The sequence below is a fragment of the Nannobrachium achirus genome, assembly GCF_963921795.1.
Source record: "Nannobrachium achirus genome assembly, chromosome: 7".
NCBI classification, from domain to species: Eukaryota; Metazoa; Chordata; class Actinopteri; order Myctophiformes; family Myctophidae; genus Nannobrachium; species Nannobrachium achirus.
This window is the reverse complement of record NC_137816.1, coordinates 57,392,679-57,408,212: the sequence shown is the minus strand read 5'-3', so window position 1 is coordinate 57,408,212 and position 15,534 is coordinate 57,392,679. Positions and strand designations below refer to the sequence as shown.

The window sequence follows — 15,534 nt, the reverse complement described above, 5'->3', positions numbered from 1 at the left end:
TTAATTAATTGAAAGATATTATAGCAGCAGGAAGGGCGGCTCCCTGGCGATTGGGGGAGCCATTTCGGTACCTGGCTGTAACCGGTGCCTATGGTGGAGGGCCTCAGCTTTGGTCTTATTGTAGTATGGGTTGTGAGCTTGTCGGCTATTTTTGGATAGCTGAAGTATAACTTCAGGGCTAATGTATATGGTTAATGTATTATGTTGTAATAATAATAAACTGAATCTGAAAAGTAACATAGCCACCGAACTGTAGTAATTGTAGTGGCGTAAAATGTATAAAATGTGTACTGTATGTGTATTTTAGACTTGATCCAAAGAGATTCCTCTGTGTTCATACAGGTCTACATCAGCTGCTCAGTCATGCTGTGTAAGACATGGACCCCTGGACCCAGGGGTCCCCGTCCTGAGATAGGGACCCCTGAGTCCAGATGCTCTCAAGGTTGTGTCCCAGGGAGCCGGCGTGGAAAGAGACATGCTAACGCTAACTCTAACGCTCAGGCTACGCACTCCGTTTCCCAGGGACCTTTGCGCCTGATCAGAAGTGACGACAGCCGAGGCAAGACACATTTTCATATATATTTTATTTTTATGTAAACATCAATGTGTTTTGTGTTTGTATTTGATATTTCTATTAATTGTATTTCATTTTCTTTTGCTTGAACGTCCTTGGTTTATAGGTTCTGGTCCAATCACAGTTTAGGCATTTAGCAGACGCTTTTAATCCAAATCGACTTCACCAGCCAACCAATCACATCACCAACGACCAATCACCAGCCTGGTCTTCCTGGCTGGCTGTGTCCTGGTGTGACCAATCACCAGCCTGGTCTTCCTGGCTGGCTGTGTCCTGGTGTGACCAATCACCAGCCTGGTCTTCCTGGCTGGTGTCCTGGTGTGTGGAGGAGTGCTGCTCTATTCCAGAAGCTCCAAACGTTCAGTCCCAACCTCTACCAACCTCTGACCTCCAATGACAACAAACACAGCTTCTTAGGAGTCATCATTATGTCTCCACACAACCTGCAAGGGCCTTAGTTTCTCCGCTGGAGCTCTCCTATTATTGTATTATTTTATAATTGTGTTCCTGTTGCATGATGTTCTGTGTAAAGCACATTTAATTGCCTTGTTGTTGAAAATAAAAAATAAAACTGCCTTAATACCTGCCTTGCCTATTACAGCAGTGGTTCTCAACATGTGGGTCGACCCCCCCAGGGGGTCCCCAGATGAAATAAGAGTAAATTGACAATTTAAGGAGTTTTGATGCCTTTTTAAAACCTCAAAAAGAAAGAAAAGAAAAAGGCCATTGCTCCATCAAAGGTATAATCAACAAACGGGGGTCACGGCCTGAAAATTAAGGTTGAGAACCACTAAACTGCATTGCCTTGCCTACAGTGCAACCTGACTTTGAATCATTAGTGTTTATCACGTTATTGACACCAATCATTATTGTTATAGCCTAACCATGATAAGTCCTTGTACTACATTGTTTTAGATTAATGTTCGTCGACTAACTAAATAAAAAACTAAACAAAAACTAAGGTACTATATGATGTCATTTGGGGTATTTTGTATCTAGAACCATTTTGATATAATGGTTGCGAATCTGTCTATGTAAAAAAGGTACAAACCGCACTCACTTTCAGTTCTTAGGAGTCTTTTGTATTAATGATGCAGCAGCAGCAGCTTGACAGACAGACGCATTTCGGCTCTAGGCCATCATCAGTGCTACTCGATTACGTCTACTTACCTGATCCCGCACCCAAGAAACTTTGAAGCAGTCCAGAAGAGACTTAAAAGTAAATATGAGTAGAGCGAACCTTCCAGTGAATTAATCTGTCTTTGTATCATGACACTGTACAATAGACATATAGCTACAAGCAGGGGCGTCACACCAAATTCTGGGCCCTGGGTACAAGGATTCACTGCGGGCCCCCCATGAATGTTAACTACGGTGCCGCGCTGTGAGCTTGTATATCTGCTATTTTTGAAAAATCAGGAAAATGTGTGCAAGAAACCTATGTCAAGGACCCCCAAGATGATATGTATTTGGCCACGGACCCCGATCTCAAAATATTTAGTTCCAGGGACCCCCAGAAGCAAAATTTGAGTTAGAAATGTTCGCTTAAAAAATACATATATTCAAAGATTTTCACACATTTTCACAACTTTTCAAAAATAGCAGATCTACAAGCTCGCAGCGCGGCACTCGGTGCCGCGCTGTGAGCTTGTATATCTGCTATTTTTCAATAGATAAAGTTATTAGGGCCCCTCCACCTTGGGCCCCAGTAACTCAGTCCCACTTTCCTACCCCTTGTGACGCCCCTGGCTACAAGTCTAGAGACACTTTGCACCTGTTGAGTCAGTTTCATCACCCCCATGGGCCAGATGTCAGTGATAAACACAAACCTGCCTTTGCTTTCCCAGCTCATGTTTAATCTGTACCCACCTGGGTATAGTCTGTTGTTGTCTGCCTACCCAACACGTTTATCTATTTATCACTCCCACAGATTTATGACTGCTACAGATTTTGTCCAAACATCACGCAAATCAGTACACAGTATCTCTATAGTCATTCAACTAAATGGATGTCTCAGAGTTTTGGGCTTCCAAAGTTTTCTCAGTTTTTAACAAAACACCTCAAAGCATGAACACAGTGTACGATTTATGTTACATTTGCAAGCACATTGCCACTGGACAGAGGAAGAAATGCCACTTGAATTGTTTAATTCAGTCTCATGGTGGTACAGGCTGATTTGTGTTTTTACCTAAATCTGCACCGATCTGCGTAAACCATTGTATGCGCACACGGCACTCCCTAAAGGCCAAAGAAAAACCTTTTTCCTGCATCTGCCTTTTATATACGCTGCTTTTTTATGTCATGTCAAATCAGATCTGTCCGACTTTTCATATTCCATCCTCCATTTCTCTAGAAACAGGCTAAATCAAATATGAACTAGAAAAGAACATTTCTAAGAAATGTTAAGTGTGCCTGCAGCTCACTAAGTGTGTGCAACATAGTGTAGTGGTTGGTGTTAGCCAGTGATGGGCAGTAGCTAGATACAAGTAGCTTAGCTACATAGCTTAACTACATTTCTAAGTAGCGTAACGGAAAAAAGCTACATTTCTCTGGGGATAGCTTGTAGTGTAGTTGAGCTATATTTAATCAAGAGTAACTAGTAATGTAGCTAACTACATTTTCCAAGTAGCTGGGCCATCACGGTCGGGATGAATAAATTAATTAATAGAACAGTCATTACAATAGTGTCCCCAATAGTGAGGGGTATACGACTTAAATCCAGACAGAAGGTTTCCAGTCTGTTTTATAAAAAAATAAAAAATAAAAAAAAGTTTTTGCCTGCATGCCCATTTTTTGGGTGAAAAAAAGAAAGAAAAAGTAGTGTTGATGTAGCTAGCTATTTTTGTCCTGTTGCTTGTAGTGTAATTTGCTACATTTCTCTGGGGATAGCTTGTAGTGTAGTTGAGCTATATTTAATCAAGAGTAACTAGTAGTGTAGCTCACTATATTTTCCAAGTAGCTTGCCCATCACTGGTGTTAGCATTAGCATTTTTAGCATTAACATTAATAGAAACTCTTCTACTGGGAGCTACATCAGTTTGCAGACTTTTCTTCTTCTCCATTGAACAAAATTACATTACAACGATTATCAAACTCAACCTTTTTAATTTTAAAATACATTTCTTTAAAAGCCTCCAACTTCAAACTATGTCACATGAAAAGAAAAAACGTCTGGTTTCATCTTTAAATAAAATAGATTATTACAAAATATATGTATATATTTTTTTGCTTTACGCGTTAAATTAAGTTATCAGACAGTCAAATGTACAGACAAGGCAGCATTATGTGCGTCTCTTGGATTAATAAAGGAGTTATGCAGCCTGGTCAGTGAACCATGTGAGGACCTGCTCTTTGTTCATGGCCACCCAGTCAATGTTAGCCTTAGTCCTTTCTAGAGCCTGGTCCAGGGCCGTGGTTGCTGAACCAAATCCACCTTCTGCGTTGTCCTCTTTAAACTGAAGCAACTGTATGGGGGGGGGGGGGAAAGACGAAGGCATGTCAATGAATATGACTACAGTATACTGAGGTCCATCAGAACATGTAGCAGCATTCTACAGTGGGATTATTCCACAGAATAGTAGTCCAGACACGGGGGATCAACATTTTTGACTGTATATATGACCACAAGGTTTTATAGCTGGATTCCATCTTGGAGAACTCCTCCCACCCCCTCCATCTGGAGATCACCAGTTACTGGATTAAGAGAGGAAACGACCGCTTTGCCTACCCAGGACGGAGATGCGAGAGATTAGGAAAATCTTTTGTACCGGCTGCCCTTAAACTGTACAACAAGACACATAACGGACGATTGAAAAGGACTTCCTTCCTAACTTAGACTGACATAACTATTGCTGTATTGACTTTGACCTCTAAGAACCTTCCAGGGAGAGTGCTCATGTGCGTCTTGCGGTGACACGCTTCTTGTTTTTTCCTCTTATCTATCTTTTTTCTTACTTCTCTGTAACTTTGTAAATAACTGTACTGCCCTACAAAGGCAGAGTGCAGTAACTACGTTTTGGGACACACCGACTTATTTGTGTCGCCCAACGGTCAAATTAGCCTTCATGATACTGGGGGATGAACAATTACCTCAAGAACAGATGTACAATCAGTGTAATATCACTTTTATATCTTTATCTCATTTGGCTGATAAGCTGTAACACTTTTAAACCCATTTTTTGGTGAAATTCGAAAACGTAGTTACTGCACTCTGCCTTTGTAGGGTGCTACAACTGGACAACTGAATTTCCCCCTTGGGATAATAAAGGTATCTATCTATCTAAGGTCTGACCACCCCCACCACTTATTTTCCCCCTTGGGATAATAAAGGTATCTACAGTATCTATCTATGACCACCCTAACTCAAGGCCAGATTAGATTAATCTATTTTTCCGCTAAATAAAGCAGCTATGCAGTACCTGTTTGTACTCAAACTCAGAGGAGAAGCGTTTGGTCACTCCGTTGATCAGGCTGCCAAAGGAAATGGATCCTCCTCCATAGCTATAGACAAAAGGGAAAGCAAAGAGGATTTAAGTGACGTTAAAACCTACTCATCACATGCGCATTAGCAATCAGTGTCCATGTAAAACAAATGCAACTGTAGGGATGGTGCGAATGGACCTTTGCTCACTCTCAGGCCTGTCGTGTTCCATTTGGATCCTAACTATCAATCATTTATTGTAGCTGGGGACCTCCTAGAACTCCTTCAAGGACCCCTAGGGCTCATTCACTCAATGAAGATATGGACCCTATACTCACTCACTGAAGATACATTATATGGACCATATACTCACTCACTGAAGATAAATTATATGGACCTTATACTCACTCACTGAAGATACATTATATGGACCATATACTCACTCACTGAAGATACATTATATGGACCCTATACTCACTCACTGAAGATACATTATATGGACCATATACTCACTCACTTAAGATACATTATATGGACCCTATACTCACTCACTGAAGATACATTATATGGACCATATACTCACTCATTGAAGATGTAGTCCCATTTTGCTCGGACGAAGTCCCAGGCCAGAGGCTGTCCGATGCTGTTACTGGATATGTAGACGATGACATAGGTGGCGTCCTGCTTACGGATCTTCTCTGGATCCAGACTGTAGTCCAGATACCTGCAAAAAAAACACATAACCCACAGAGGTCAAAGGTCAATGTACACTGTAGGCCACTTTGGTCAACATAACAAATAACAGGCCAGTAATGACAGTAAGACAATAAAGCAAACATAGAACACATTGACAAGAGCAAAAAAAAAAACGGTAATTCAAATAGCACACATTATTGAACATTCAGCAGTTGACATCTCCTAAAGAACAAACTTGGGAAAGTTCTCATTCTACCACAAACATGTTGAATGCTCTGACTCCATCTATTAAAGGATGTGTAAAACTGGTTTCATTCAAAAGTCCCCACTTGAAATGCCTTATTGTACCTGTGCTTTTAACATTTCTTATAAAGTATTCAATCAACCAAAAAACTAAATAAATACAAATTGAAAAGGTTCAATCTTTCCTATGCTGTTGTGGCCAGTGTTAATTTTGTGGGCTAAACTATGGCGAAAAATATTCAGTGACGAAAACTAAAGGTATTGATTGATTGATTGATTGAAGTATTTATTAGAAGTTTGCATAGGGAAAGGTACAGTTTCATGACAATACAGTTCACTGGTACAAGGTCAACTAAAAGGAAACTCAGGTAAGCCTTGCAGCTTATTTCCATTGAGACCCTATTGAATGACAGACAGATAGAACGCAGTACTATGCACTGTGTATGCAGTAGATATCATCAGGAATAAAAAAAAAACAGTTATAAACAAAAACAACAACGCAAAATGAGAAGGTATTTACAAAGAAGGTTCAGAGGGAGGGTCCTGTAATGTTAGGCTAGGTTTATTGTTACCAGTTTTGAGTGGCAGCCGCCTGTAGGTGCTTTTTCAGAGCGGTTTTAAAGGCAGTTAGGGACGGCCTTCGGTAGGGTATTCTACATTTTTGTGTTATAACAGGAGAACAAATTTGACCCTTTGTTTGAGCCAAATCCGGGCTGGACATGATCTGTGGTGCTGCCTCTGTGTTGTAACCGACTAAAACGTTAGGGAGGGACTAGTGGAGGAGAGATCCAGTAGAACTACTGTAAAAGACAAGTCATTTTACCTCTGGTGGCAAATCTACATAAGCTCACATGTCACGCTGCGATGTGTTGTGAGCTTGTAGATTGGCTATTTTCAGCATGCAACCAAGTATAAAATCAGCCATTACGACGCCATCAAGGCACCCCCGCATCAAGGTACAAACCTTTTTTTGTCGACAAAATCAACTGTAAATTAATTTAGTTGAATAAAATCTTCTTCTAAAACGTCTAGTTTTGACTAAAATATGACTCAAACTAAATTACATTTGATTCAAAAGGGTCAAGACTAAAAACTAAATGATATTGCTGAATCAACAGTGTGCTGTACAGACAGACCTGTTGAGTAGCCATGGCTGTCTGGTGCAGGACAGAGCGTACATCAGCTTGTCCGCCTCTGAGGCGATGGTGGCGTTCTTGTACATGGACCAGCCAAAGTCCCACTCCTCAGCACCCCCTGCTGCTATGGCACTGCAGTACACCGTGTTCCTCAGGTTGGGGTGGATGCTGTGGATATACAGTACTGTCAGTACATATAGTATGCATGGTGTTCACCGCAGGAATAACACCAATTATAGTCATCACTGTACCTTGACATCTAACATGGTAGAATGGAACAGGTCAACAACACGTTGGATTGGGAATGAGACTGAACACACATCACACCATGAAATTGTGGCAAGATGTGCATGTTGAGGGACGGAGGTTCCCCAGCAAAATGTGTTAATATACAGCATCACAAATATGTTAACCCATTTATCTATATTTTATAGGTTGGCAATCCAAAAATAGCAGATACAGTATAGAAGCTCACAGCGAGTCACTTTGTGCCGCACTGCAAGCTTGTTGATCTTAAAAAAAAGATAAAAAAAAAAAAAAAACAGAATCTTGGAATTATTGGAACATTTTGTATAAATTCGAATTTTTTAACACGCTCTCTCTCTCTCCTGCATGGGACGTGCAGAGAATGTTATCGAGGCAGGGGGTGACATTTCTAAAAGGGCCTTTTGGTGAAAATATTGAAAATAGCAGACCTCCAAGCTGTGACACGTTGTGAGCTTGGAGGTCAGCTATTTTCCGTGCTTCATACCACACTGAACTATGCATAATCAAGTACATACTGTAATGTGGCATGCCGCGTACGGCATGGATTTCTACACAGAGGGAGCAATTATGCTGCATTCAAGTTCAAGAGAGTTTGGACAAGGCAATTCTCTTGAATGCTGCCTTCAGGTATGGCATGGAAAGAGGGCATTTGCATTTCTTTCACCATAGTGAAAACTGCATTCATGGTCTGGAGAGGGCAATTTTTACAGACGGATAAAAGGGCAGGGGCTCAAGTCCCCTTTGATGTCTATGTGTCCACGTGCCTGGTACCCGGCACAAAATATTTTCAAATGGGGGTCCGCGGCCAAATATATATATCAATTTGGGGGTCCTGGACAAGAAAAATGTTTGAGAACCACTGCTGTAGAAGTGAGTCAGGCAGGCTTGATGACACATAGAAGACGAGAAGGGAAAAGGGAGAGCTATCCATGGCTTTCCAAGGCATTGCGCAGACGTTGTACCGAGCTTCCGGCGCCGCAGCCGAGTGTGATTTACAAGCTCACAACGGGCTGCATCTGCGACGCGACGTGAGCTTGTATGTCTGCTGTTAAACCGGAAGTGTGGTCCAAATAATCTCCAGTAAACTCCCGCGGAAAGAGGTGGATAGAGAAGCTTCAGTAAAAAAAAGGAATTTGAAGAAAAGGACAGGGATGGAGCTCTGTGAACATACGGGTTCCTGGCGGGGTCGTTCATCCACTGTCTGAACCAGCCAGTCACCAGCTCCTTACATCCCTCCACTCCAGTGCTGCAGGCCATGGAGATGGCATTCACCTGGTTGTACCTGCAGAGAGAAGAGGGAAGAAGATCACTATGAGGGAATGAACAAAACACTTCACACATAAGCGCCTTCCAGACGGAGTGTGGTCGCCACGGGGGCTCCCTCTATAGTATCAACGAGTGCGCGCGCGGGGATTCCGCGGGACCGCTCGCGTCGCCGCCCCTAAACTTCTACGCATGGCTAAAATAACTGCCCGCCTCTCATTGAAAATTAATTACTAGGACGTGGTGATGCGTACCGTCTGGAAGGCACTTTACTGTAGGAACGTCCCTCTCACTGCTTATGTTCATATTTTAACTTTTGGGGTTTTCATATAGTAGCCTATCGTCTCTGTCGGGATCTTGTATAATAAATAAAGTAAATGTCCTTACTGGTCAGTATGTCCCTCGGGGATCTTGGTCCAATCGGCTGTGATGTTTTTGAAGTAGTGGAAGAGTGGGGTGACCTGTTTCTTAATGTAGGCCTGGTGAATGAAAAGTCATCAAGTTTATATCATTTTATATGTGTTATGTTGATTAATTAATGTTAATAAATGTTAAACTAAATCACTGATGACCAGCATGAGATTGATTGCCATTCAAGAGTAGTGGCTAGCAATTATTGAGTTGACACTCAATAATAGTATAAATATTCCATCCTTACCAATAACATGGTTTACCCTATAGCCAGACACTTTAAAGATATTCACAATAGCAATTGTCTTTCACGTATTCTAAGTATTGATCACATCAAACTCCTGACCAGAGGTGGCGATCGGCTTAGAATGTTAAACCAAATCTTTTTGCAGTTATAATTTCTATGTTCCTTTTCACTAATACTACATTTTATGTAATGGCTTTCTTTTGCTGCTATGTTGCTTTATATTAGTATGTATATTTTCTTTCTCTTATTAGAGCCTCCTGAATATGTTAATTGATTGATTGTTCCAGGGCTGTTCTTGTGTTATTACGTCTGTGCCTATCAGATACACACATGTGTGTAGTTCTGGGTCTGTTTGCACAGATGCACACTAATGCTGATTGCATATTCAATCACCTGTGTTTGTTTGCTTGCTTCATACATGCCCTATTGAAGACCAGTGGGTCGAAACATTGGCTTTTTAACCTTTATATAATTAATAAAGTACCTTGATTTTATTAACCGTCATCATCTCTTTTTTTTTGAGTGCTGGGATCGCTCCTCTTCATTTAATAGTTGAGTGTTGTGTACCAACCTGCATGGGTCCATAGACCACTGTACCAACCTGCATGGGTCCATAGACCTCACTGTACCAACCTGCATGGGTCCATAGACCTCACTGTACCAACCTGCATGGGTCCATAGACCACTGTACCAACCTGCATGGGTCCATAGACCTCACTGTACCAACCTGCATGGGTCCATAGACCACTGTACCAACCTGCATGGGTCCATAGACCACTGTACCAACCTGCATGGGTCCATAGACCTCACTGTACCAACCTGCATGGGTCCATAGACCACTGTACCAACCTGCATGGGTCCATAGACCTCACTGTACCAACCTGCATGGGTCCATAGACCACTGTACCAACCTGCATGGGTCCATAGACCACTGTACCAACCTGCATGGGTCCATAGACCACTGTACCAAAAACCTGCATGGGTCCATAGACCACTGTACCAACCTGCATGGGTCCATAGACCACTGTACCAACCTGCATGGGTCCATAGACCACTGTACCAAAAACCTGCATGGGTCCATAGACCACTGTACCAACCTGCATGGGTCCATAGACCTCGCTGCGGTCAAACATCAGGTAGAAGTAGTCCAGGTTGCGGCTGGCCGTGGTCCAGGGCATGTACTCTGTCTCGTTGACCAGGAACGTGGTGGTCCTCAGGGCCAGCGTTGTGTTCACCATCTTTGCCCTGGAAAGAAGAACGCGTTCATTTGAGGAACTCTTACCTTCCAAATTGCTATTCAAGTATTGTGAAACTGTACTGTATTATGTTTTCACCTCACGAGGTTAAAAGCATCGTCGATGATCTGAGCTCGGTTGATGAGTGGGATTTGCTGAAATGAAATAATAATAATAATTGGCAAACTCAATGTGGTTTGGCTTGGCACATATAGACATCAAAAGGTAGATGCCTTTTCCGGCTCAGGTGCGTCTGTATCGCGAGGCGGGAGGACAAGCTTCCGCGTGCGTACGGTGGGCCCAGCTTAATCTAGGTAGGCCAATCAGAGGCAGGTGGGGGCGGGTCATTTCATAACCCAGGGTGCGTTCGGATAGGAACTGAGGGCACTGGTGTGCTAGCCTCGCAAGCCATCCCAAGTTACGTCATCACCAATGTGCTTCCTTTCTCGGTCTGGTGTCCCTCCCATCGAGTCTCTTTATTAGAATTTGGCTCTCAATTTCCAATCAAAAAGCTGCATTTGGAGCGAACCCGCCTCACACCGCTCCTGATTGGTCGAGCGGCTGCTACAGCTCTCGCATTTTGACAACAAACATGGCGGACCCCATGTCCGATGCGAGTTCACAAATCGCAAATAAAAGACTCTCCTTTTGGAGAGTCTGGCTGTTGCGAGGCTACTGGTGTGCCCCCTGGTCACTTGTTTATTCAAACTGAACAGCAGCGGCGAACAAGGTATCTACCGGCGGTAGGTGTTTATATCTATGGTTTGGCCGACTGGTAGACATTTTGACCAGTGGAGTAGAGATCCAGTAGAACTCAAAGATGACTAAAACTACATGAATTTGATTCAAAATCCTGTACTTTTCAGGATTCAAATTCGAAAGAATCAAAAGAAGCAGATGTACAAGCTCAAAGCGTGTCGCTTCGCACCGCATTTCGAGCTTGCAGATCTGCTACTTTTGATACTTTTGTGAGGTGCTGTAGCGTGATCAAGCAGGCCGTTATTTTATGAAAAGTTAGAAATGTCTAAATGAACACTTCACCGCACTCTGGACAACAACAGTGAAGGACCAGGGCTGAAAGAAACAGATAAAGGTGCTGTTTGTGTTTTTTCTGTACCTTTGGGTTTGTTTGCAGCGTGGAAAGCAGTCGCTCCCAGTTCTCGGAGTCATAGTTCACTCTGTAGAAGCCAGATACGTCAATGTTGGCCACGATCCAGTCAGAGCTGCTGCCACGGGTCATGTTGGTGTTGGTATCTGATGTGGAGTAGATTAGTAATCATTCAACAACAAACACACATCTGTAGAGCAGTGTTAACTTTGACAGCAGATTTTGATTACATTTCCATTTAGTTTTAGTCGTAATTACTTTAGTCATTTACATTTAGTTTACATCTTAGTCCTTAGACTAAATATACGACTGTACGACTGGTTAATTGATGAATTCTCCTGTGAGATACTTGATGGTCGACCCTTCAGTTTCAATCAAAACATTTGCGCATGTGGTTATTATTGTTCCGTTTACGCGAATGAAGTCTTACCTTGTTTCTTGTCGAGCCAATAGGTCTGCTCTTGCACTGCACCAGTCTTGATCCATTTAATGGGTACAATCCACTCATAACTATAGGGACAGCACATACAGCATACATTAATACATAAGCATTATGCATAGGTAGATAAGCAGTTAACAGTTATGCACATAATACTGTACAGTATAATATGGAACATTATATAAAATACAGGTATTAAGTTTAAAAATTCTGATGTTTTCCTAAACTAAAACTCTGACTGAGTTATAAACCCAAAATGTGTTGGTTCACACTGTGTTTGGAGCTTGCAGATCTGCTACTTTTGATGCTTTTGTGTGATGCTGTGGTACAGGGGTCTTCAACAGGGAGTCCGGGACCCCTGGTGGGTCTTCCAAATCTTTGTGTGATAGAATTTTTTTTCTCCTTTTTGCCAGACCCATGAAATGGGTAGGCCTACATAAGCAAATGTCGGTCTGTCCCTTTTCTATATAAAGGGTATATATGATGATGACATGATGATGACATGCCTACAAAAGGCATGATGTCATAAATGATGATGACAGACAGGGGGTCTGGCACAACCAGGTTGACCTGGTCTAGTTTATATTAACCATTTGAACCCTAGCGTCCATATTCTGAGAACTAGCCTAAAATAGCAGATCACAACGCCTCGTGCTGCGAGGCGTTGTGAGCTTGTAGATCGGCTATTTACGGCAAAGAGGTTTTGTGTAGAGGGGAAAAAGAGCAGACTAAGTACAGAGTTGAAAGGTCACGTTTATTAAGTATTGAAGTGGTTAAATATCTGAAATCACAGATTGAAATGATTCCAAAATACACTGGTTGTGGAGGTCCCTGCTTCATCTCTCTCTCAACTAAGGGGTCTTTGGCCTGAAAACGTTGAAGACCCCTGCTGTAGTATGATCAAGTAGGGTGTTATTTATGAAAAAACACAAAAGGTTAGAATATGGAGATAAGAGGTTTCTGCCTGACAGCAACGATATGGTACTGTACAATCATACATTATGAAACAGTGGTTTCCAAACTTTTTAGCTTGAGACCCAAAAGAGACATTTTAATGTCTCCCTGGGACCCAAACTAGTAAAAATAGTAGAACCTCAAGCTCACAACATGCCGTGATGCAACATGTTGAATTTGTTTTTAACTTGAACTTTTTGAAAATCTTTTGAAATAAACCAAATGTTGGAAAAAAATAATAAAACAAATAAAGGGATATTTAGCCGGGAGTCGCAACTCGCAAACGCTACAAATTGGTCTGTGACAGTATGGGTCCCGACGACCCACTGTTTGGGAGACTAGTGTTTGGGAAACGAGTTTGGGAAACTATAGTGTTATAAAAGTGTTGTTTGATCTTTGTTCTAAAAGATCAAACAGTGCTTCCTACTTGAAGGGAGAGGGTCTGTCCACTGGAGAGTCTGGGTCCAACAGGAAGTGCTTCTGGGTGACGCTTCCTGTCCGGGTGTCGATGGTCACCACCGGGAAGCCCATCTGGAGGATCCAGCGGTTCATGATGTCTTCTACAGAGTAGGGCAGGCCCAGGCTGGGAGAGGAACTGTTTACTGCCTGTATAGTACAATACATAACATCTATTATTATTATTATTATTACTACAGTAGAGAGCTCTGTTTACTGCCTGTATGGTACAATACATAACATCTATTATTATTATTATTACTACTACAGTAGAGAGCTCTGTTTACTGCCTGTATGGTACAATACATAACATCATGATGTCTTACACGGAGTAGGGCAGGCCCAGGCTGGGAGAGGAACTGTTTACTGCCTGTACATTCACAGTAGAACAGGAGATCATACACTCTTCAACATTTTCTGGGTCCCCTTCTTTAATAATAAAAAAATATGCCCGCACACTGCCGAACCGCACGGTAGAGGAGTACATTTATTTAAGGAGAAACAATGTTTTCAGTCGCTGATGAGCTTCTTCAGGCATGCATCAGTCAAGTCTAAACCAGTAGTTCTCAAATATGTTGGTGCCAAGGACCCCCAAAATGATATGTATTTGGTCGTACTGGACCCCCATCTGCAATTCTTTTGTGTGTCAGGGTGGGACCCCCAGAAGAGAAGGTTTGTGTAATAAAATAAATCACTTTCAAGACTTTTCTAAAATGTTCAAAGATAGAACAAGCTCGCAGCGCAACAAGAAGTGGCGCGCTGTGAGCTTGTATATCCGCTATTCTTGAGAACCACTGTTCGAAAACCAATGATCTAAATCCTAAGAGTTTTCTGAAAAACGTTATGTTGCTATTGGCTAATAGCGAAAATCTAAAATGACACAAGGTTTTAATGGGTTAGGAAAAAGGGTTACCATTTGTAGATGCTCCCAGAGGTCTGTGTAGACTGTATTGCTGTAGTTGAAAGTGTCTAAGTAAGTCTGTGGAGAGATGGAATTGTAATATGGAAGAGGGTGTTAGAGTTTAGTAAATTACTTACTTTATTTCAAGTTCTTGTTTTGGGAAAAATACATGATATAATGCAGCATAATATTAAAGCATGAATAGTGTCACTAGAACTGTATTTTGTCTAGTGAGCAAATTGCTGTATAAAGATTGTTGCATGTTGTTTCAGACATGTTTCTTTGTCCCATATGATACTCACAGCGAGTCCTTTGGAGAACACATCCTCTGTGATGAAGTCTGAGAGCATCCTGAGAACTGAAGCCCCCTGGAAACAACATCCACTATATTTAGTTCCACTCTAAAGAAACAACATCCACTATATTTAATTCCACTCTAAAGGAAACAACATACACTATATTTAATTCCACTCTAAAAGAAACAACATCCACTATATTTAGTTCCACTCTAAAGGAAACAACATACACTATATTTAATTCCACTCTAAAAGAAACAACATCCACTATATTTAGTTCCACTCTAAAGGAAACAACATACACTATATTTAATTCCACTCTAAAAGAAACAACATCCACTATATTTAGTTCCACTCTAAAGGAAACAACATCCACTATATTTAGTTCCACTCTAAAGGAAACAACATACACTATATTTAATTCCACTCTAAAAGAAACAACATCCACTATATTTAGTTCCACTCTAAAGGAAACAACATACACTATATTTAATTCCACTCTAAAAGAAACAACATCCACTATATTTAGTTCCACTCTAAAGGAAACAACATACACTATATTTAATTCCACTCTAAAAGAAACAACATCCACTATATTTAGTTCCACTCTAAAGGAAACAACATCCACTATATTTAGTTCCCCTCTAAAGGAAACAACATCCACTATATTTAGTTCCACTCTAAAGAAACAACATCCACTATACTTAGTTCCACTCTAAAGGAAACAACATCCACTATATTTAGTTCCCCTCTAAAGGAAACAACATCCACTATATTTAGTTCCACTCTAAAGGAAACAACATCCACTATATTTAGTTCCACTCTAAAGGAAACAACATCCACTATATTTAATTCCACTCTAAAGGAAACAACATCCACTATATTTAG

General features: G+C 41.4%; 1 protein-coding gene across 1 annotated transcript in view; it reads right to left on the bottom strand.

The window, feature by feature from the left end:
• Window positions 1-3,687: 3,687 nt before the first annotated feature.
• Window positions 3,688-15,534, bottom strand: part of LOC308287877 (aminopeptidase N-like) — a 32,707-nt gene continuing 20,860 nt past the window's right edge. The window contains exons 8-20 of the mRNA XM_080729200.1: window positions 14,653-14,718; window positions 14,363-14,428; window positions 13,421-13,599; window positions 12,031-12,110; window positions 11,610-11,746; window positions 10,592-10,647; window positions 10,355-10,502; window positions 8,987-9,078; window positions 8,508-8,618; window positions 7,070-7,237; window positions 5,578-5,718; window positions 4,993-5,074; window positions 3,688-4,038 (exon numbers count right to left, since the gene is read on the bottom strand). Of these exons, the coding sequence (XP_080585326.1) occupies window positions 3,886-4,038; window positions 4,993-5,074; window positions 5,578-5,718; window positions 7,070-7,237; window positions 8,508-8,618; window positions 8,987-9,078; window positions 10,355-10,502; window positions 10,592-10,647; window positions 11,610-11,746; window positions 12,031-12,110; window positions 13,421-13,599; window positions 14,363-14,428; window positions 14,653-14,718 (1,479 nt within the window). The 3' untranslated portion in view covers window positions 3,688-3,885. The remainder of the gene's footprint in view (window positions 4,039-4,992; window positions 5,075-5,577; window positions 5,719-7,069; window positions 7,238-8,507; window positions 8,619-8,986; window positions 9,079-10,354; window positions 10,503-10,591; window positions 10,648-11,609; window positions 11,747-12,030; window positions 12,111-13,420; window positions 13,600-14,362; window positions 14,429-14,652; window positions 14,719-15,534) is intronic.